Genomic DNA, 20,817 nt, shown 5'->3' with positions numbered 1-20,817 from the left:
ATATTGGTCTAGGCCTTTTTGTGCTTTGCTATGGTATTTATGCAATGGTCTGTAGCATGTAAGTCTTAGAGATTCTTTGTGAAATACTACCACGGGGGGTTTCTTTGGCAACAATAAGGCTGATGTCATTCAATTGAGTTACTCCCAGTTCCCATACATCAGACTAAAAGAGGCATAATCTTTTATCGAGTATATTGTTCTTATTGTGTGGTCAATAAAAAAAACAATATTAAGATATCATTGCAGTTGCCAGAGCCGACAGAGAGGTTGTCGGCAACGATTGTCACAATCAAAATATTTGAATTCAAGGGAGGATATTTGCTGAAGAAAAAGTCGTCGCTAATGATAGACAAATTCAAAAAATTGAACATTCCTAAATTAACCTTACCTGAATGATCTGTCAGCTATGATTCTCTCATTCGAATTATATTAGAGCATAGATTAGCGTCATAACAATGGTGATAAGATGATCAAAGCATTAAGCATGTACAAATACACAAAATGCTGAAAGCTCTGAGATTTCTAAAGAATTTTATAACAAAACAACCTTGCATTACAAAACAACTTCAATACAGGTAAAGATAGAAGGAATTCATACAACTCATTGTAGGAAAAATATGCTCACTCATTTTCCTCTCCTCATCCTGAAACCAATTCCTCAATCGTCATCAAATTTCAAACCACCTCTACGGTCCCCACTTCTTACCAGACTCCTAATCCAACTCAGAAAACTCCACTTATCAAAGGAATTTACTCATTGACCGAACTTGAAAACTCCGCTTCATCAAATTTCCATCATCAAGCTTGATAGTAATTGAGTAAACCTTTCAGCTGAGCTTGAGTAGTAGCCAATACCGCACATACTCAAACAATTTCAACTGCCGCCGACAACTCTGCATTTGTAGCTTAGTAAGAATACAAGACTCGATGGTATAAACAACTAGCTGATATCAGACAGTCCTTCAAGAACTGAAGGTAATCTTCCGACAAATTTAGTACTTCTTTCTTTAAGAAATAACAAGAGACAGGGAAATAATTCAATATTTCATTTTTAAAGATAATATCAAAGCAGTTCAAAAATGACACTCAATTGAAACCCAGTTGACAATATCCTCCTTTGTATTGCTTTCTTAGACATACATATTCAATCTTCAAGAACATGTAGATATCTCTTGACAACTATTACTGCAACATAACTATTGCTCCAAAGAAGAACCACCTGACAATCCCATAATTCCGTTCTCACACCAGAGAACAGATGCTTCCAAGAAAGTAAAACTATACAATCCAATACAGCAATTATTATTTATTCCTAATGAAAACCAAACATCAAGCTTGTGACTGTTTGATATACTTATCCAGTTCTACAAGCTTCAATACATGAACTGTCTAAACCACTCGCCATTCACAACTATGTATCACAATTCAGAGATCTACGATGATCAAAGGGGAAGCATGATGGAATAGCGTGAGCTCCAGAGCTCTGATACCATCATAACAATGGTGATCAGAATATGAAAGCTTGAATTAAAGCACAAATTGTAGAAGGAAGCTCCAAGAATTTCATAGAGAATTTCAATAACTTTTCAGAAAAAACGACTTCATTAATACAGGTCAGAGAAGAGGAACTAATACAGCTTGTTCTCTAACCCTCTAACAGCAGGCAAAACAGCCTGTAAGACCTCTATCCTTGCTGGCTTATTAAGCATTCTTCTAACAATATTCTGACATTACTTAGGAAGTGGAAATATTTGAAGCCATTAAGAAAAGTTGTGTTTGGGGCTGTTTTTCTTTTTTTTTTTTTGGGGGGGAGGGGGGGCGGGGCGCACCCTTTTTGATTGCTTAAAATAACGTTCTTCAAGACAACCAAAACTACCTCATCAAATTTAGTCATACCTAGCATCTAACAACAGCCATTAACAGAGGATCAAAATTCAACACATCCCAGTTCCAAATTACTCCAAAAAGACACCCAAAAGAAAAGTAACCCCTTCGTGTTTCAGTTAACAAATACCAAATCACATGACCCAGAGTACAAGAAATTCACATGTAGTTTCTCAAACCTGATTATTCCATACCAACGTCCACCGTCATATTCATACAAAGCTTCAATGATTTCTGAGTCTCCAGCATAGGAAGTAGGAAGTACTTTCAGATCCAAAAATATATATATATATATATATATATATATATTAATAATAATAATGAAGAATGTCCTTAAACAAGAAAACTCTACATAAGCTTAAACATTACCTCCTCACAAGAACAAAGCATATTCTATTAAGGACAGCTACTGGTTCTAAAAGCAAACAAATCGTAAACACAATGGAACAACTAATAAACCAACCTACAAAATAATATACAAGTCCCTAAACAATAGGCAATACAGGCAAGAAATCAAATGAGCTGCTCAAAATCTCAAATCTAAAAAAAAAAAAAAAAAAGGTTCAGAAATTCAAATCGTAAACTTCAATGGCCCAACTAATAAACCCAACCTACAAAACAACTAGGTACAAGTCTTTTAACAAAAGGCAACACACCGAACACAGACAAGAAATTAAATGATCTGTTTGACCAAATTTCAAAAATCAAAATCAATATTTCAAAAGAGCTTTCCTTTGAATAAAGTCGCATGAAAATTGACAAAGAAGAAATGTAAAAAATGAAAGTGAATAATCTCGCAAGGCTGATATGATAAATTATAATGCAATTTCAAATCACTAATAACACAAGCCATTTTGTTGTGAGATTACATGAAAAAATGGTATGCATAAGACATGAAGAGTTGGACACAGAAGGGCAACCTCATCATATGTTTGCAAGCAGCCTAATGCAAAGCATCTTTAGGAGGGAAAATTTAACTTGGACTAGCATCATCTGCATTTTTCTGCACATCAAATCATTTGGACAAAGTTCTAATCCACCTAAACTGAAAGACAAAAATGCTTTCATATCTAAGAAATTTAATTATTTTTGAAACATACAAAGAATTGTAATTGGCACTTCTAATTGTGATACCAGAGAAACAAAAACATGCAGAAGGTACATTAATGGAGGAGAGACCAGCATGTTAACGTATTTCATTCCCAACACATGATCCAGTTGGAAAATGTTGACTAATGTATGTTGGCTGGTTTTCTGTTACCTCCTTTATTCCCTTATATAGAAAAAACCAGTTTCAACGACCATCCATTGGTACATCAGGTATCATTTGCCTTCAGACATCCAAAGACACATCATTTTAAACATGTATATCTGATAAGTGGTAGAATTTTGAGGGAAAGCTATCTGGTTTGAAATCCAGAGTAAAATAGTCTGGTTTTTCTTCCATGTCCGTGCATCATTTTGATTCTCTAGTTTGGAATACCAATCTTAAGTAACAATGAAAAAGCAGGACTCCGAACTAGAGAAGAAAAAAAAGCGAGGAATAATCAGGGTTAAGAGCATCATTGTTTTCACTTGCATATTATAGAGTTATACCATTAACTTTATAAAGAAGGTACCTCTTGACAGCAAAAGTAAGGACCCTTTGGTTAAGATGCCATCACCGGCCAAGCTGACAACTAAACAGGAAAATATAAAAAAGATGGCAACCAGTGGAGACCCATTGGCTAGATTGACCATTGTAATCAGTAATATTTATAATAATTTCTTTTGTCCAAAACAAGGGGCAAGACTTCCCCTTAGAAAAGAAGGCAATTCTGCAGGAATGAGAAACATTAATCAAAAGTCCATTTATTTTTGTTCTTAGGGCCGCTTCAATAGTCTGCAAAGAAGCGTAACAGTTATTATACCGCTTGCCGCCATCATGAGCAACATAGGCCAATCCAGGTCCACCAAGGGTTTTGATGGCTCAACAAACTCCACAAGTGGGTAACTGCAGATGGGGCATGCAGGCTCATCAATCAGATCCAAACACTGGACAAGGCAACCTTCATGAAAAAGGTGCAAGCAGGGCAAGCGAGTAATCCCTTCTTCTGCATCATAAAAGTGATCAAGGCTCTCATGACAACCAGCACATGGCTTCTGTCTAATAGTAGATTCCAAACTATCAGGTCTCACTTTGTGAAATACAGTTTTGGTTGGAGGAACTGTCGACTTGCCCAATACGTTAACAGTCACGTCCTCTATTGTCACATCAATAGGCAAACCAGGGTCGGCCACTTCAATCACGTTATATATCTTTTGAATAATATCTGGGTGCAGACTTCCTGGGACACACATGGTGGAAAGATAGCCGGCAATGATCTCCGTATACACACCCCTTTCAGGTACGACATCTGAGATAGGGAGCATGAACCGTCTTTCAGTCACGAGGTTTGGTTCATCACGGTTGATTGGAGAATGAATGGAGAGACGGCTTGCGGATTGCTTGAAGAGCATTAAATGGATGGGAATCATGTTGGCACCACGTGGGTCAATCCAAGGACGAAAGGGACGAGTTAGCATGAAGAACACATATTTAAGCAAAGCATTACTTCCGTTGATGTAAGCTTCAATCAGGTCCCACTGTAACGCGGTGCTGGAAAAGAAATAGAAACGCCTCATGCCCGCCTTGAACAACTGATATTAATGGAAAGGGACAGCATAAGTAACTTGTAGGAGTTATCAGGGTAACGGTAAATGATTTAAAGTTAACTGAGTTATTAACAGTAGGAGGACAACCCTAACCATTGATCTTGTATGAGCCGCCTCTGCTGTTTATATATCCTGTTTATATATCTTAGCATTGATCTCTGTTCCGTTATATCTAACATTCTAACTTGTAGGAGGATAACCCTAACCATGTTTCGTTTTAATTTAACCGAGTTTGATAACGGAAATCAAATCAGAGATCAATGGCTAGAATTGGAACCAAACAACAGATTTTCATGCAGCGACTGAAAGGATAGCTAGGGATCAATCACTTAGGGGTTAATACAGAATATTACGATTACTCTTAACATAGAACTTTTATATTATCTGATAAACGCAGCGGAGCAAATAGAGATTCTCAGCAAAACATAAATTGGAGTCTGGTGGGAGCTAGATATACTTACAAATTTGAGCAACTGTTTCCTTCGCGATAGATACCAAAAGGTACTGAGCTATCCCAATTTTCAGATTGGGTGCGTTGGTGTTGTGATCAATAATTTAGGGTTTCGAAGGAGGAGGAGGAGGAGAAGAAGGAGGAGGAGGAGAAGAATTGAATTAGATAACAACCCCGATCCCAAATTTCCTTTCCCTTTTTATTTATTTTTATTTTTTAAAGACGCTGAACTTACCTAACTACCCCTGGCGCTTTTTGTCGAATGCCACACCCGCTCTCAGGGTTTTTTTGAGCTACCTGTTTCATTCTCAAACCTTTTTTTCGCTTCGAGTTCTTCGTGCAACAATGAATTAATCTAAGCTTCAATCACAGGTCAGATTGGAAGTCCGATTTTTTTTCATACTGTAGATTGTTATAGTTTGTAATCGAAAAAGCTAGTCCTTGAATTGGTACAGGTTAGATTGTACGTACGTTATATATTTGTTATAGTTCTAGTGAGATTTTTATTGAATTTACTGTAATTGAAAATTCGGCGGTGTATCTCTCACAAGTCACAATAACTCATCTGGTACAAGTTCATTCACTTGTTTGTCATACATCAAAACATATGTTTAAATTACATTGCTAATTAACTTATTATGTTATATCGATGCTGCAGTTGGCCTAAACCGCCTTTCTGTTTTCTGTTTTAGGGTGTAATCATTGATGGCATGAAGTTGTTTTCATTATTTATAACTTGAACCATGTTGCGACAGTTTAATATCGTTAGAACATCTATATATCTGCATTTTCACTCTGATGCAACATGGCTCATGAGGCACTGAACAAGACACAAGCCTAACATTACTACTGCTTTATTATTCTTTGTCACGACAGAAAATCTTGTTTCTTCTGTCCAATTTGTTATTATCTGTGCTAGTACCAACTAAACACAAAAACTTGTTGCAGGACTTGCAGCCCTGCCTTGTGTGGTACTGTGGTATGGTTCATGTTTATTGATGGGAGAGGATGATGATGATTGAGTTTCAACTTTCAAGTGACTATTATTGACTCTTCGTTTTCACTCATGTAATTATAGCATACATCCACGATAGCCATTTATTTTATTACCTATCTGCTCTCGTTCGTCTTGGGAGGAGATCACATGTCCCCAGTTTTCCTATCTCAAATCAAACCTGTCCCACCAGTCATCTTTGAACACTATTTTATTTACTAAAAGCAACCTAACGCCGTTATATATACCTCTTCTCTTTATTGAAAAATAATAAAGGGAAGGGGAGGGGGTGAAATTTGCACCCCCAAATTTACAAACTACACCCCATTTTGTTTTTTTAATAGTATTTCATGTCACCTATTTTTATACTTCCTAAAACACCCTCAAGGTCAGATTTTTTTTCTTTTTCTTTTTGGGTCTTTTCTTCTCTCTGTCCCCCTCTCTTCCAGACCACCACCAAGGGCCTCTTTCTCCCGTCTGCACGGTGCATGCTACCTAATCTGTCTCTATCTCTCTCCCTCAGGGTCCTCTGTGGTAAATCCTTCGAGTCTCGCCCAGAAAACCCAAATCAATTTCCCCCAAATTTTTGTCTCAGAATTTTGGTTGCAGACGGGGATCGATCTCGACCGGTTTAAATGACGGCGGTGGGAATAGACTCTAGGATGCTAAAGCGAATCAGGAGAAGGCCCCGGTCCGCCTGGGACGTCGGCCCCTCCGAGTACGAACCAGAGGCGCAACGGCCATTATTGGCGGGTAATCAAGCGAATGGAAGAAATGGTTCGCCTCCGAAACGAGACGATGATTACGATTAAGCATGAGGTGGATGTGCTTAATCGTATTGCCAAGAATGATACTAGCAACTCATGCTGTGTGCAGATTCGCGATTGGTTTGATTACGGCAATCACATATGCATAGTGTTTGAGAAGCTTGGACCAAGCTTATTTGATTTTCTGAAAAAAAAAAAAAAAAAAAAAGGGCCTCTCATTCGTTGATAGGCTGAGTTTCAATTTCACTCTAATGGAGTTATTAATGTTCAATTCTTTTGATTGTTGTTCTTAAATTTCGTACTTGGAGGAAACAGGGGAAATGGAAATGTAAAAGGGAGCTTCTGGTCTTGATTTTGATTGATTTTTAAAGGGATGATGAGGAACTAAGGAGGACTGCATGATGCACCAGGTCATTGAGACTATTGTCTCGGCAGAAATGGTACAGGGTAAGAATTCCAAGCCTTTGAGTTGTGAATGTGTTTCTGTTGGGATATTGAGATTAATTAAATCTGTAATTTTGTGGTGGAGATGAATAGATGGAATTGATGTATAAAAGCATTAGATTGATTGAATTTGGGATGCCTATGAATTTTATTAATACGAAATTGATATGCTTCTGCTATTTGTTTTGGGTTGACGGTAGTTGAACTAAAATTTGTAGTCTTTCTTTATGTTTATATATCTGCAAAGGGAACTGACAGAAAAGAAGATGGGTATTCCTAATCCAGCATGCCGAGTGCATGCTACCTAAACGCAGAGAATGAAGCAAAGGAGATCGAAATCACGACCTGCAGGTTTTGGAGCTTGATGTGGCTCCAGATCTGCTTCACGGCTTCTCTTGGGCTTGATCGCGTCGGCGTCTGCTTTGGGCTTCGCCTTCGCCTTCGATTTTGGTGCGGCGGCGGCGGCGACCTTGACGGCGGTTCCAGCAGTGGATGTGGAGGACTTGGCCGGCAGTGGGAAGAAGAACGGGGACCTTGGTGGTGGTCTGGAAGAGAGAGGGGGGAGGGTGTTTTAGGAAGTGTAAAAATAGGTGACATGAAATACTATTAAAAAAATAAAAGGGGGTGTGGTTTGTAAATTTGGGGGTGCAAATTTCACCCCCCTAAAGGGAAATACTAAATTATCTTCATCTTAAAAAAAAAAAAAAAAAAATCTTCCATTAACTTCCTCACTCCGCCGCAGACACTCTCGACCGTCCAGATGCAGTTGTGGCTGCATTGCCTGTAGACAAGAAAATAAGCCCCGCAGTGTGAAATGTAAAAATGAAATTTTTATTCGGCATGATTAGCTTTTTTGGTTTTTATTATTATTATTATTATATATATATTTTTTTTATGTCCATGAGGAGGTAATAAACTCTTTGGATTTCAACTAGAGATGTGCTCAGCAAATGGAGCTTGCCACCAAGTAAGGAGTTGCGGGGGGCAAAAGACTTCATCAAGAAATACTTGGAGACAGAGGGTCAGAATATAGGAACTATTCATGCTGCAGACTTTCTGGTAATTTTGTTCAGCGAACTATTCATTCTCCATATGTATCAGAAGTTGAGAAGATCGAGTTAGTAAACACTATTTCAGAAGTTTGACTCAGTGTTATTATGTGTTACACACTGAGAAATAGTTATGTTTACCTTAGTACTGACAGCATCATTTCCAAGGGGAGAAAATGATGGATTAATTTCATGATTTTCATCGTCTTTGCAGGGATCCATTCATTCACTTCCAATTGTCATGATCGAGACAGAAAGAGGAAGACTTGAGAAATACAAAGCTAAGGCGTGCTTATGCAGATTGCAGATCAAAGTTTTGAGTCCTGAAATTTTTTCAGATGGCAAGAAAAATTGCATCAAATTAAGTAAATCATGTAAGGTCATAGTGAAGGGCGAGAGGTTTGGACTGGAAACAAAGAAAAACGACGAATCTTGGTATTATTGCTGGTGTGGCTGCTCTGGTTTTTGGATCCAAGAAGTTACCTGAAGTGGGCAAGAGTTTGGGAAAGACTATCAAGAGCTTCTAACAGGTAGGCTTCTTTATCTGGATCTGTTTTTTTTAGTTTGAAAGCTTTTTTCCATTAATGAGGTAAGAGGACATGTTAACTCATTCAAGTGTTTACTCCATTGCTACTCCCTCTTTTTGTTTTTTGAATATTGTTTTGTTTTCGTATATATTTTATAGGTTGTGGTATTAGATATAATCAGGTTTGCTTCTTTCTCTTGCCAATCTTTTGAATTGCGTAATGAGAATTTTCATACCAATACCATGAAACGTGATGTCAGTAAAGATCACAATGCATTTCCTCTTTAATAAATAAAACTGTTATGAATAAACGTGAAGAAGAAAATGACTAATTGCACAAGATATAATGAAAAATCCTCTATTAATACAGATGAGAACAATGTTGTGATCTGACTATAATTTATGATCTGAAAGGGATATTGCTCAAAAAGTTTATTGAAATATGAGGCATTTGTGTGGATATTTAAGACATAGAGCGTCTAAGTGAGCAAGGTGAATCTATAGTTTAGCTGGAGTATTTTCTGTATGTGGAGTACTGTTCTTTAACCTGCTAGAATAAAGTACAAACAGTAATGTTTGTATGAATCTATTATCACTTTTTTAGTGATTCTCCTCTAGGTGCATTAATGGATAGTCATGGACTGTTTATTGATCATGGGAAGCAATTCAATGGGATACATGCATTCTATGTTTTCTTCTGTGTAGTAATTTCAAAGAATTTAGGTTAGCACTTGAAATTAGAGTAGTGCTTTTTTCAGATGTCTTTGTTCTGTATTATGTATATAGGGTTTAGAGTTGGCAAGGAATTTCAACCACCTTAAGGATGAGTTTGAAATTCAACTGTGGAGTGGTTTCCAATTAAATTTGAAACTCATTGTTAAGGTGGTTGAATTTCTTTGTAGCTGTAATTTACAGTAACCTTGGAGATCAAATGTGTTGCTGTTGCTTTGTTTCGAGTTTTCAACAATCTTAGTTATTCCAGACAGATTACAATTTTCATTTGGTGTTTTAGGACTTAGGTATTGGTTTTAGACTTCAGATAGTTTTTAGTTCTTTGCTTGAATAATTTCGAATTTCTAAATTTGAATCAGCTCTGGTATCCCTACACCTGAATACGGATTCAGGCTTCTTTTTTTCCTTTCCTATTTTCGTTGTCCTCATGCTGACGCCTTTAACCTCTAAAACGTGATTGAAGTGAAATTTCTATTTTCTGAGCTTGATTGCATGGTTCTCTTAAATCTATGAGGAAAACTTCCTTAATTCTGGAGTGTTTTCTTTTTTATCACTGTGCTCCTTTATTTGGGCTGATCTGTGGGTTTCTTGGGTTGGATAGCAGCAGTACTACTCAAAGTGCTTTCATGTTTATCACATTTTTAAGTGATGTTATTTCTGATATAACAATGCTGAATTTCGTTGGACCTTGTGGCTGTTCGGCAGGATCATATTTCTCTTGTATCGATCTGTAAAGAGATTGAATAATGGAAGTACCATTCCAATTGAGGAAGCATGTCGAAGTCCTATTGTTTTGCTTGATGTTTGCAGGGTTGTCAAAGCCCTATTTTCAGATTATTCTGCTTGAAGGCCCAAATAAATGTGTCAACTAAGGGAGTCTGCCTCAGTTTGTTAAATATCATTCAAGTCCTGAAAATTTGGTCACATTAGGGATGAACTCTAAGTTTGCTAGCTATTGTTTGTCAATAGATAGATGATTTAACTGTTCTGCCATACCAGAAGCTTGTGTTATATCCAAAAGTAGGATTGTTCTCTTTGAGGGTTAAAGAATATAAGAGTGACACTCCAACACAAATTGGTTGAATTCTAAGTGGATCGAGATAAGATTTCATGTGTTCTTATTTACAATTACATCGATTCTTGATTGATCAGAAGAGGATTTTAATTTCAAGTTGTTTCCGAGGTACTCAAGTCAGGGGTCTATGAATGAACACAAGCATCATCACTTACTTGCCTGTCTTAATTAGTTCGTTACTCTTGGCCACAAATTTACCATTCATATAGAATCGAAAAAGATGATAACATTGTTTGTAAGTTGTAACTATTAGCCGCTGTTAAAGAATATTCAAATTTGGTCTTCAGCACATCTTGAAACATTGTAAGATTTTCATCATGTTAGGATTCTTATATAAAGTCTTTCTTGATGCTCGATTTGTTTGCAGGTTCTAGGTACTCCAGATATTGATAGAAATTGCTGGAAGTGGTACATCAGTTGGTTGGGCAAATTGATGATGCAATATTAGTGAAGGTAACGGAAACATACCTCTTATTGTATCAATTCTAGTGAAAATGTGGGAGGACCACCATCTTCTCGGCAAGTTGGAAAGCAAGCTGCATTTGTCTCTTGAATCTGAACTTTCCAAGTTGAATGACCATTAGAAGCTTCATAACCGATGATGATTTTGTAAATGACTACATTGGTAGTCGATTTGTGTGTCTATATTTTGAGATCGACCTAGGTATTATGTTCAATTTGGCAACCAATGCATCGCTGTTTACGTTTCTGTGCTTTGAGACCTCTATCATATATGTGCATATAAGTCTTCTACCCACAAACATTACATTCTCTCAATTGTCACTAGCAAATGAACTCCCAACCAGCAAGACCAGCTACAAATTCTTTCGGCTTCTACCCTTCATTCTTATTCGGCATCCCCTAATGCAAATGCAAATGCAAATGCAAATGAGCCGTCAATTTCGCCCCTTTTATTTTTTCCCCCTAGATTTTTGCTAACTGGGATGTGCACTTCGGTTGCCTAGAACGATAGCCTTGGAGCGATTTGGCTGATCGGCTTAAAAATGAAGTAATTGGGAGGAAGCTCAGTAGAAAAAGGAGTGGAAAATCAAAATAAATTTTGGAGGGAAAATCCCAAGCCTCTCACGTGTGAGGGCAAACAAGACCTTTCAAGCAGATTGTGAAGCGAAATGTCCTTTTTATCCTCACTAGCACACTTTCACTAGTCAGTAGTCACTACCATAACCTACACTCCTTCAGGTGCGACGTGAGGGTAGAGAAGACATTTTATAGCATAATGTGGTTTACGAAATGTCTAATTAACCCATGACAATCAAGCTTAAATACCTTTCTGAGCTCCCCCTCTCTCTGTGGTCCTCGAAATTGACTAGCGCTTACAGAGAGTCGGACGACCGCCATAAACGACGACCACCGAGCTCTGAAAATTCGAGTACGGTTAATGCTCCATAGTTGACTACGGTAAATCTTTCCTCTCTCTCTCTCTCTCTCTCTCTCCGCCCCCCCCCCCTCTCTCCCTCTCTACTTCAAACCCTCTCTCCCACATTATTGATTCTCTTCTCCAAAACCTTCGTTCTCGCCCCAACTACGTAGTTCGTAATTTCTAGGGTTTCGACTTCGCGCTAATTTCCCCAATTTCGCGTTTCCACATTGTAGGAGCAAGACCTAGAATCTTGACTGGAGCGTCAAGAAACGGCGGCCAAGAAAAATTGAGCCCCCAAATTCGATCGCCCTTTGCTTCAACTTCGCATTTCAAGGTACACACCCACTTTTCACTCTGTTGTGTTTAGAAAATATGGCAGTTCTGCAATTTGTTTAAAGTTATATGAGGCCACTGTCTATATGCTTGTTTCTTGTCAAAGTAGAGCATCATATCTGAGAAGAGAATGGTGTAGGGCTGTAGGCTATTCATATGTGTGATATTTGAAACAACTAGTTGCATCTGTAAAGCTATTATCTACTGTAATTGTGTGTATGCAATCAAAGTTATGATCTTTGAGTATGGTATTTGTCTGTGTGCACATTGACAAATGGATGTTATCAGAGTTTAACTATTATCATAAGGGAAAAATTTGGTAAGTGGACCTGAACTATGGACCACTACGAATTTCAGTACATAAATTTCCAAAACATAAACTTTGGTACATGAGGTTTAAAAACTGACCAGTTAGCATACACGACGTCAATGACGCCGTTAGTTTGGCCGTATTTGAAGGGGTAAAATGGTCTGTACGGCCTTTTCCCTCCAACCTACAACCTACACTCCTTACACATATTTTTCCCGCCATAATTCTGATAAAGTCTGCAACTAACCATACTCTTGTTTAAAAATGGACCATTAGTAGTGGTGAAAATGAAAAAAAAAAATGGCAATGATAGGAATGAAATTACTTAGTTAATGGTTCAATTGTGCATGACATAGAAATTCCAAATAATGGAAAGCAATTGTTCATACTGCCCCCTACTACAGATTTTCCAAAAACCACCAGTTACACAAAAGCTTATGGCATTTGTCCTATTACAAAAGAAAACAAATGCCACATTAACAGGTGGTGTTTCTTGCCATAACTACCAAGCTTGGTTCCTAAAACACAGAATTCAGGGTTTCCACAAAGCCCTCTGCAGTTTCGGTTTTTGAGGTTGAACAGATGCAGCAGCAAGTCTGGGTGACTTTCTTGGCTTAATTCTCCTTGCAGGCAACTTGTACCTCTTCCTTGACCCTCCAGCACTTGCTGATGATGTCTCATTCACTGGTTCAGCCTAGGAAATGATGAAGCACCCTTATGTCGCAGTTCAACTCTAGTATATACATTTCCAAACAAAATGCACCCTCAAGTACCTAGAACTTGCATCAAGAAAATGTGAACAAAAGCAGAAAAAAGCAGGTCAGTAAGAGCCTGGGGATTTATCCACGGCCTCACTAAAAAGCTTGCATTCTCTAACAACTAAACAAACTAACATAATTGAAATCAACATCACTTCAGTTCCCGGGACCTAGAGCCACAATGTCATTTGTGGAACCAAAGTAATCATATCCAACAACATGACCAAACCAGATCCTTCCAAATAAACTCAAATCTAAACCCTACTGTAATCATTCTTAAACAAACCCCTAACATCAATCAACCAAAATATCAACCAAATTAACACAGAAACAACATTTGAACCAATTAACCACGATATCAAAACAACTTATGCAGCAAATCTAAATAAAGAGACATGCTTTAAATTCTTAATCCAGAACAGAAATTCCAATAAAGGACAAAGCACTAGTTCACAACAAACTCAAAAAAAAGCATAGCAAATTAGACATGGTTCCTAATCCAAAAAAAAACCCAATGTACTATAACATCAAAACCGTTGCGGCGGCGAAAAACCGGCAACCGGCCACCATTTCCTAGTACCTCCTGGGGCCGTACCCGATCGGCGCAGTCTGGAGATCAGAGGGATCCACCTTCTTGATCGACGGTCTCCTTGTCGACGGCGATCTCGTCGGTCTTCATGGCGGACTCGTCGGGGACAAAGTCCATGCGGCGCTCGCGCTCCTCCTCTTGGAGCTTGAGGGAGATGCCGCGGACGGGGCCCTTCTGGATGCGCTTCATGAGATGGGTCGAGAATCCGGCGATCTTGTTGCAGAGGCGCTTCGACGGGATTTTTGCAGATCCTCCAGGACCTTCTTGTTCGTGTGGCTGTCAAAGGGATAAAAGAGAGAGAAAAACGAGTTGACTGTGGTGGACTACATGTCCTTATATACGACAGCTGACCAAGTCGAAGGGATAAGGGTTTTCAAACTAAAAAACCAATTCTGCCCTTTATTATGTGCGTAATGGCACGACGTCTGACGGAGTCATTGACGTCGTGTACGTATATTGGGTCGGGTTTCATATTTGATGTACCAAAGTTTATGTTTTGGAAATTTATGTACTGAAATTCGTAGTGGGCCTTACTTCGGGTACTATTTATGATTTTTTCCCTTATCATAAACCAACCAAAATTGTGGGGTTCCTATGCCACAGTAACAGAATTTTATAATCTTCTTAAAGCAACTGATTGTAAAAAAATGCTTCTATCTCCCACTAATATAACTATATTATATAGGTATTCTATCATTCAAAGGAGAATGTCTGGGAACACAGGCCCAGGTGATGGTTCCAAGGAGAATGGATCTGATGATTCCAAGAAGGATAACTCTGATGGTTCTCGAAGGAATCCTTTCTCGATGATGAGGCGTGGCTTTCGTAACTTTCGTCTTCCCTCTTCTTTGCCTGCAGTCTTTGGAGTGCCACCACGTGTTCACTTTCGTGGCTTTGGACTTCTCTCTTATTTCCCCATCTTTGGAGTGCCACCAAATGTTCACCCTCGTAGCCAAGAACGGAATGCAGTTAACAATCAAGAAGAGCAGCCATTGAGTTTCCCTCGTAGTGGAGACAGAGCGATACGTCTCCGACGTAACTTGAGGAGGCTGTGGTTCTTTGCCCCAGTACTCACACTGCTTTCTGTTGGCGGGGCGGTATACTATTCTGGGATCAGCTGGTCCGATTTTGAAGCCCCCTTTGTATCTGAACTCCAACTTTCCACACGGTCCCCTGTTAGCGTATTCTCACTGATCACGGGAGACACATCTTCCATCGTTTCGGCTGTCTCAAACCGGGTAACTTCTATCCTAGCTTCTGTGTTTGTTGTACCTCCTAACTCTCGGGGCTTTTACAGGGTAGTCATGTCTTGGTTGAGGTTCTTGTGCTTTAATTTTCTCTCCCTGTCACCTAGAATGCAGATTGTTGCTGTCTGTATTGTCCATCTGTTATGTGTCATCACGATGCATCAGATTCTCTCTCTTGGGTGGGGTGCTAGTTCATATTTGCTTAATCGTTTGTATGACTTGCTCTTGAGTGCCCTAAGCTACCTATTCCCTACTTTCTTTCCTCCACCTCCTCCTGCCCAAATTAATGTTCCCACTTCCTATCACTCTTCTGTCACATATCACGGTCCCGTTTCCTTTCACGGACCTGTGAGGTTTCTTTCATCTGTTTATGTGGGTGACAATCTTATTGCAAATGGGGAGCTCAATGGCGATATTGCAAATGAGGAGCTCAATGGCGATATTGCAAATGGGGAGCACAATGGCGTTATTGCTAATGGGGAGCTCAATGGCGATATTGCAAATGAGGAGCACAATGGCGATCTCAATGGGAATCTGAATGGGGCTCAGACTGAATAGACTTTGAACATGAAAATAGCAACAGCTAGAATATCATAGGAATTACTCCAGTGTGCAAAACAGCTAAGTCACTCATTAATGTAGCACTGTATAAATTCAGTTTAGTTTTTGCCTCTATATAGCTTACTGTATGCAAGGCTGATAATGATAGATTGAATAGTACCTATAAATATGAAAATAGCAACTGCTAGCCACAATCAAACTAGTAAATGTTGTTCTTTGGACTTTTCAAAAATAGCTGATTTTCTTTTTCATTGAACTACCAATTGTTAAATATACAAATCAGCACTTTTTTGGTTATATGCTTCCAAGCCACAAAGTGATTCATATCACCATGACCAACACCTACTGATCAAAACTTTGAGGCTAAATCATGACCAATGTGCCGGCAAGAAGAAAGTCTATATATATATCAATGCAATGCTAAATGTTTAGCTTATAAGTATCCAAGTCCGCTCAGGGTGGGGACAATATTGATATAAAGCTTGAAATGTTAGAGTCACTTTGATGGTAAGTTTGGCTAATAGGAGGTGTGCTGGTCAGATGTGGAAAAGACCTGAAAAGACCTGATGGTAAGTTTGGCTACTGGTCAGGTGTGCTGGTCCAGTAGTGCATAAACTTCTCTTGAGAAGATGGGGGGAAGTTTAGCACGTGTATAATGCCAAAGAGTCTTCTCATTACGTATTTGAAGTTACTGGGAAAAATGCATTCAAGGTTAGTGGGCAAATTTATACATCTCGAAGCACTTTGGTTTGCCATGCCCATATGCTATAGCTGCTGTTTTTCCAAGAACAAAGATCCAGCATTATATGTGGTCTGTTGGTCCTGTAATGATAAGTAAATGAATGAATGAGTATCTGCCTGCCATTAATATCCTGTTGCTGGCCAAGATCTTTGGAAGAAGATAGACTATCCTATTCTTTCCCCATTGTATAAGAAGCAACCTGGCAGACCCAAGAAAGCGAGGAACAAATAACCAGGTATTTTGTATTGATTTTATAAATTCTTTGTTGCAAAATATGTGGTTAGCTATTTATAAATATTTAACTGAGAATATTATTGACTAGGTGAGGAACCAGTCCCACCAGCTCCTGAACAAACAATTAAAGCTTTCCAAGACTTTCTATCAGGTTATGCATTGTAGACTATGAAGGCTATAATGTGAGGAGCTGCATTGTAATCTTTGATCTTAAATGAATCTGAAAAGAAAAAGAAAATTGTTTGAGGACAAGCATAAATTGACAGAAATATAGAGAGAGTAATAATTCAGAGAGAATGGAGATTCATGTGTGTTTATTCATCTCATACAAGAGGGTATTTATAGGAATACATTACAAGTGTGAAAGCTCAAAGATAATCTCAAGCTTGGTATCAACTTGATTTACAGCTGCAGCTCAACATGGTAGCTGTGATGATGATAATTGCCATGCTTGTTGCCCTTTGGCATAAAGCTTGTCACACAAGTCTCTATACCTATATTATACACTCAAGTACCTTATCTATACACTCAAGTGCCTATTTATACATGATATAGACATTTATACTATGACTCATATATACTACAATATGATTCATGTATACTACAACACTCCCCCTTGGATATTTCATGTTTAATAGCATTGTCTAGGCCGTGCGCTTCGAAATTGCCTCGTTAAAAACCTTGCCAAGTAATAAAACCCTGTGGGAAAAAACAACCTTGGTCGAAGGACAAAAAGAGCACAACGCGCGTTGAGTGTGGAGTATGTTTCTGGATACTCCCCCTGATTTAGACTTCCCCTGAAGATCATGGGAGTTCGGATAACATTCTTAATCCGATGCTCTTCACATGTTTCTCGAAAGGGGATTTTGGTAACGACTTAGTAAATAAGTCCGCTACATTATCCTCTGATCGGATTTGATTTACTTCAATTTTTAGAAGTGTTTGCTGTTGCTGATTGTAAAAGAATTTCGGTGATATATGCTTGGTATTGTCGCCCTTGATGAAACCTAATTTCATTTGCTCAATACAAGCTGCATTATCTTCATAAATGCATGTAGGCTCATTTGTGGTGAACTTCAAACCACAAGTTCCTCGAATGTGTCTATTTATAGACCTTAGCCATATGCATTCACGCACAGCTTCATGTAGAGCAATAATCTCTGCATGATTTGAGGAAGTAGCAACAAGGGTCTGTTTTGTAGATCTCCAAGATATCGCCGTGCTTCCCATGGTAAAGACATAACCTGTTTGGGAGCGACCTTTATGAGGGTCAGAGAGATACCCTGCATCAGCAAATCCCATCAAAACATCATTATCATTTTGATGGAGGGGAGGAGGAGAACGTCGGTCACCATGGACGGTGTCACCGGCGTCTACATTACGGAAGATGGCTTTTTGCCTCTTGGGGTCTGATCCCATGCTTCCGTCTTTTATTTTCTCTCTGTAGGGATAAAACAAGCCCATATCAATCGTACCTTTTAAGTATCGAAAGATTGTCTTTATGCCAATCCAATGACGGCGTGTTGGCGCAGAACTATGTCGAGCTAACAAGTTCACTGCGAATGAGATATCCGGTCTTGTGCATTGAGCTAAATACAATAATGCGCCTATCGCACTTAGATAGGGTATTTCAGCCTCTAATAAATCTTCGTCCTCATCCCTTGGACGAAACGGATCTTTTGTGGGCTCAAGACTACGGCCGATCATGGGAGTACTTACAGGCTTTGCTTTATCTTCATTAAAGCGCCTTAGTAATTTTTGAGTATATGCTGACTGATGGATCATAATCCCATCACTACGGTGCTCGAGTTCTATTCCGAGGCAAAACCGTGTTTTCCCAAGATCTTTCATCTCAAACTCGGATTTCAAATATTTAGCAGTTTCCTTTAACTCATCTAGAGTTCCAATTAGGTTCATGTCATCGACATAAACTGCTACAATTGCAAATCCGGAACTTGTCTTTTTAATGAACACGCAAGGGCATATTTCATTGTTAACATATCCCTTCCCAATCAAGTAGTCACTTAGACGGTTATACCACATCCGTCCGGATTGTTTCAATCCATATAGTGAGCGTCTTAATCTTATTGAAAACGCGCTCCGTGGTTTAGAGCCACTTGATTTGGGTAATTGAAGTCCATCAGGAACCTTCATATATATCTCTGAATCTAGATCCCCATAGAGATATGCTGTAACCACATCCATAAGCTGCATGTCAAGTTTTTCGGAAACTACCAAACTGACAAGGTAGCGGAACGTTATAACGTCCATTACGGGAGAGTATGTCTCCTCGTAGTCGATTCCAGGGCGTTGTGAGAAACCTTGCGCCACAAGGCGGGCTTTGTATCTAACAACCTCATTTTTCTCATTACGCTTTCTAACAAAGACCCATTTGTGGCCAACAGGCTTTATATTTGGTGGTGTCAGCATTATAGACCCAAATACCTGTCTCTTTGTTAGTGAATCCAATTCAGTCTGGATCGCATCTTTCCATTTAGGCCAATCTGCTCTACGTTGACATTCTTCAACGGAGCGAGGTTCGATATCATCGTATTCTATAATTCCTTTTGCAATATGATATGCAAATGCATCATCAATAGTCATAGAATTTCTATCCATCATCACATGTATACTAGTGTAATTCATGGAGATCTCTCTATTCTCTGGATTTGGTTCTGTCATTGGAGCGTCCCCCAATGATGTCTCTTGGACATAACCATAATCCGGAATATTCTCATGAGATGGATTATTTGTATCGATGATTAATGGATTATTTTGTGCCAAACTCGCTTTCTTCCTTGGGCGAGAATCCATCGAACCTATGGGCCTCCCGCGCTTCCTGGCAGGAGCCGTGGGCCTAGCCAATGTGTCACCCATAGAGGGGACGTTGGCGCCATTCTCATGTACTCTTGAGATGGCATTATGTCTTTTAGGGACATCAATCCTTGCAGGTACATTTGCAGCAGGTATGTGTGATCTCGTCACTTTAGCGATATCAGAAAACGCATCAGGCATCGATTCTGCTACGTTCTGAAGATCGAGAATTCTCCGCACTTCTATTTCAGACTGTGCGGTTCGGGGATCAAGATGAGACAAAGTGGGGACAAACCACGACAATTCCTGTCCTTTTTGTTGAACATTAGTGTTCATGTCTCCCCCTAATGACGGGAAGACTGTCTCATCAAAGTGACAATCCGCAAATCTAGCGGTAAATAGATCACCTGTCAAGGGTTCTATGTAGCGGATAATGGTTGGAGAGTCATAGCCAACATAAAGGCCTAATCGTCTTTGAGGACCCATTTTAGTGCGCTGTGGCGGCGCAATTGGCACATAGACTGCACACCCAAATATGCGTAAGTGTGAGACATTTGGCTCATACCCAGTTACCATCTGGGACGCAGAAAAGGGTTGTGTGGCAGTGGGTCTTAGACGAATAAGCACAGCTGCGTGCAATATTGCATAGCCCCAAGCAGAAATAGGGAGATTGGTGCGCATAACCAATGCCCTAGCAACCATTTGAAGTCTTTTAATGGCAGCTTCTGCGAGACCATTTTGGGTATGTACATGAGGGACAGGGTGTTCAACCTCGATCCCAATGGACATGCAATAATCATCAAAAGTCTTTGATGTAAACTCCCCAGCATTGTCAAGACGAATTGACTTAATAGGGTGATCAGGGTGGTGAGCCCTTAACTTAATGATTTGTGCTAGGAGTTTAGCAAATGCAGCATTTCTTGTGGATAAGAGCATGACATGTGACCAACGTGTCGATGCATCAACCAACACCATAAAATATCTAAATGGTCCGCAAGTTGGATGGATAGGTCCACAAATATCACCTTGTATTCTTTGCAAGAATGGTATATTTTCTTTAGTGTCCTTTGCATAGGATGGTCTCAATCCTACTTTTGCTAAAGAGCAAGCTTTGCAAAACGAATGATATGCTTGGGAAGTAATTCTTTGAACCTCTCTTTGGTTCGTACTTCTTTTCGTTTTGAAGAATGGATGTCCGTGTGAAGTTTTTAATATACGGATCATCATATCAC

General features: G+C 39.2%; 2 protein-coding genes and 1 long non-coding RNA gene across 6 annotated transcripts; 2 read left to right on the top strand and 1 right to left on the bottom strand.

The window, feature by feature from the left end:
* Window positions 1–398: 398 nt before the first annotated feature.
* Window positions 399–5,225, bottom strand: LOC133728314 (uncharacterized). 2 transcript variants are annotated; one of them, XR_009855777.1, is made up of 3 exons: window positions 5,040–5,225; window positions 3,504–4,563; window positions 399–893 (listed from the first exon to the last, which is right to left on the bottom strand). XR_009855777.1 is itself a non-coding variant. In XM_062155721.1 (2 exons), exon 2 carries the CDS (start codon window positions 4,546–4,548, stop codon window positions 3,748–3,750), a length of 801 nt encoding a protein of 266 aa, XP_062011705.1. In that variant the 5' UTR covers window positions 4,549–4,563; window positions 5,040–5,224; the 3' UTR covers window positions 3,608–3,747. The 2 variants fall into 2 exon arrangements, 1 of the variants encoding a protein (XP_062011705.1); XM_062155721.1 differs by lacking the exon at window positions 399–893 and having other exon boundaries at window positions 3,608–4,563; window positions 5,040–5,224.
* Window positions 5,226–6,320: 1,095 nt separating this feature from the next.
* Window positions 6,321–11,379, top strand: LOC133728315 (uncharacterized). Of its 3 annotated transcripts, XR_009855780.1 has the most exons (5): window positions 6,321–7,237; window positions 7,482–8,050; window positions 8,170–8,293; window positions 8,498–8,813; window positions 10,984–11,379. It is a non-coding gene; the product is annotated as an uncharacterized LOC133728315 (long non-coding RNA). The 3 variants fall into 3 exon arrangements; XR_009855778.1 differs by having other exon boundaries at window positions 6,334–8,050; XR_009855779.1 differs by lacking the exon at window positions 7,482–8,050 and having other exon boundaries at window positions 6,339–7,237.
* Window positions 11,380–11,793: 414 nt separating this feature from the next.
* LOC133728309 (uncharacterized) lies at window positions 11,794–15,977 on the top strand. Its single transcript, XM_062155711.1, has 3 exons — window positions 11,794–12,035; window positions 12,231–12,331; window positions 14,673–15,977. Exon 3 carries the CDS (start codon window positions 14,695–14,697, stop codon window positions 15,790–15,792), a length of 1,098 nt encoding a protein of 365 aa, XP_062011695.1. The 5' UTR covers window positions 11,794–12,035; window positions 12,231–12,331; window positions 14,673–14,694; the 3' UTR covers window positions 15,793–15,977.
* Window positions 15,978–20,817: the final 4,840 nt, after the last annotated feature.

The sequence above is a fragment of the Rosa rugosa genome, chromosome 2 (assembly GCF_958449725.1).
Source record: "Rosa rugosa chromosome 2, drRosRugo1.1, whole genome shotgun sequence".
In the NCBI taxonomy this organism is placed as follows: Eukaryota; Viridiplantae; Streptophyta; class Magnoliopsida; order Rosales; family Rosaceae; genus Rosa; species Rosa rugosa.
This window is presented reverse-complemented; position numbering and strand designations above follow the sequence as displayed.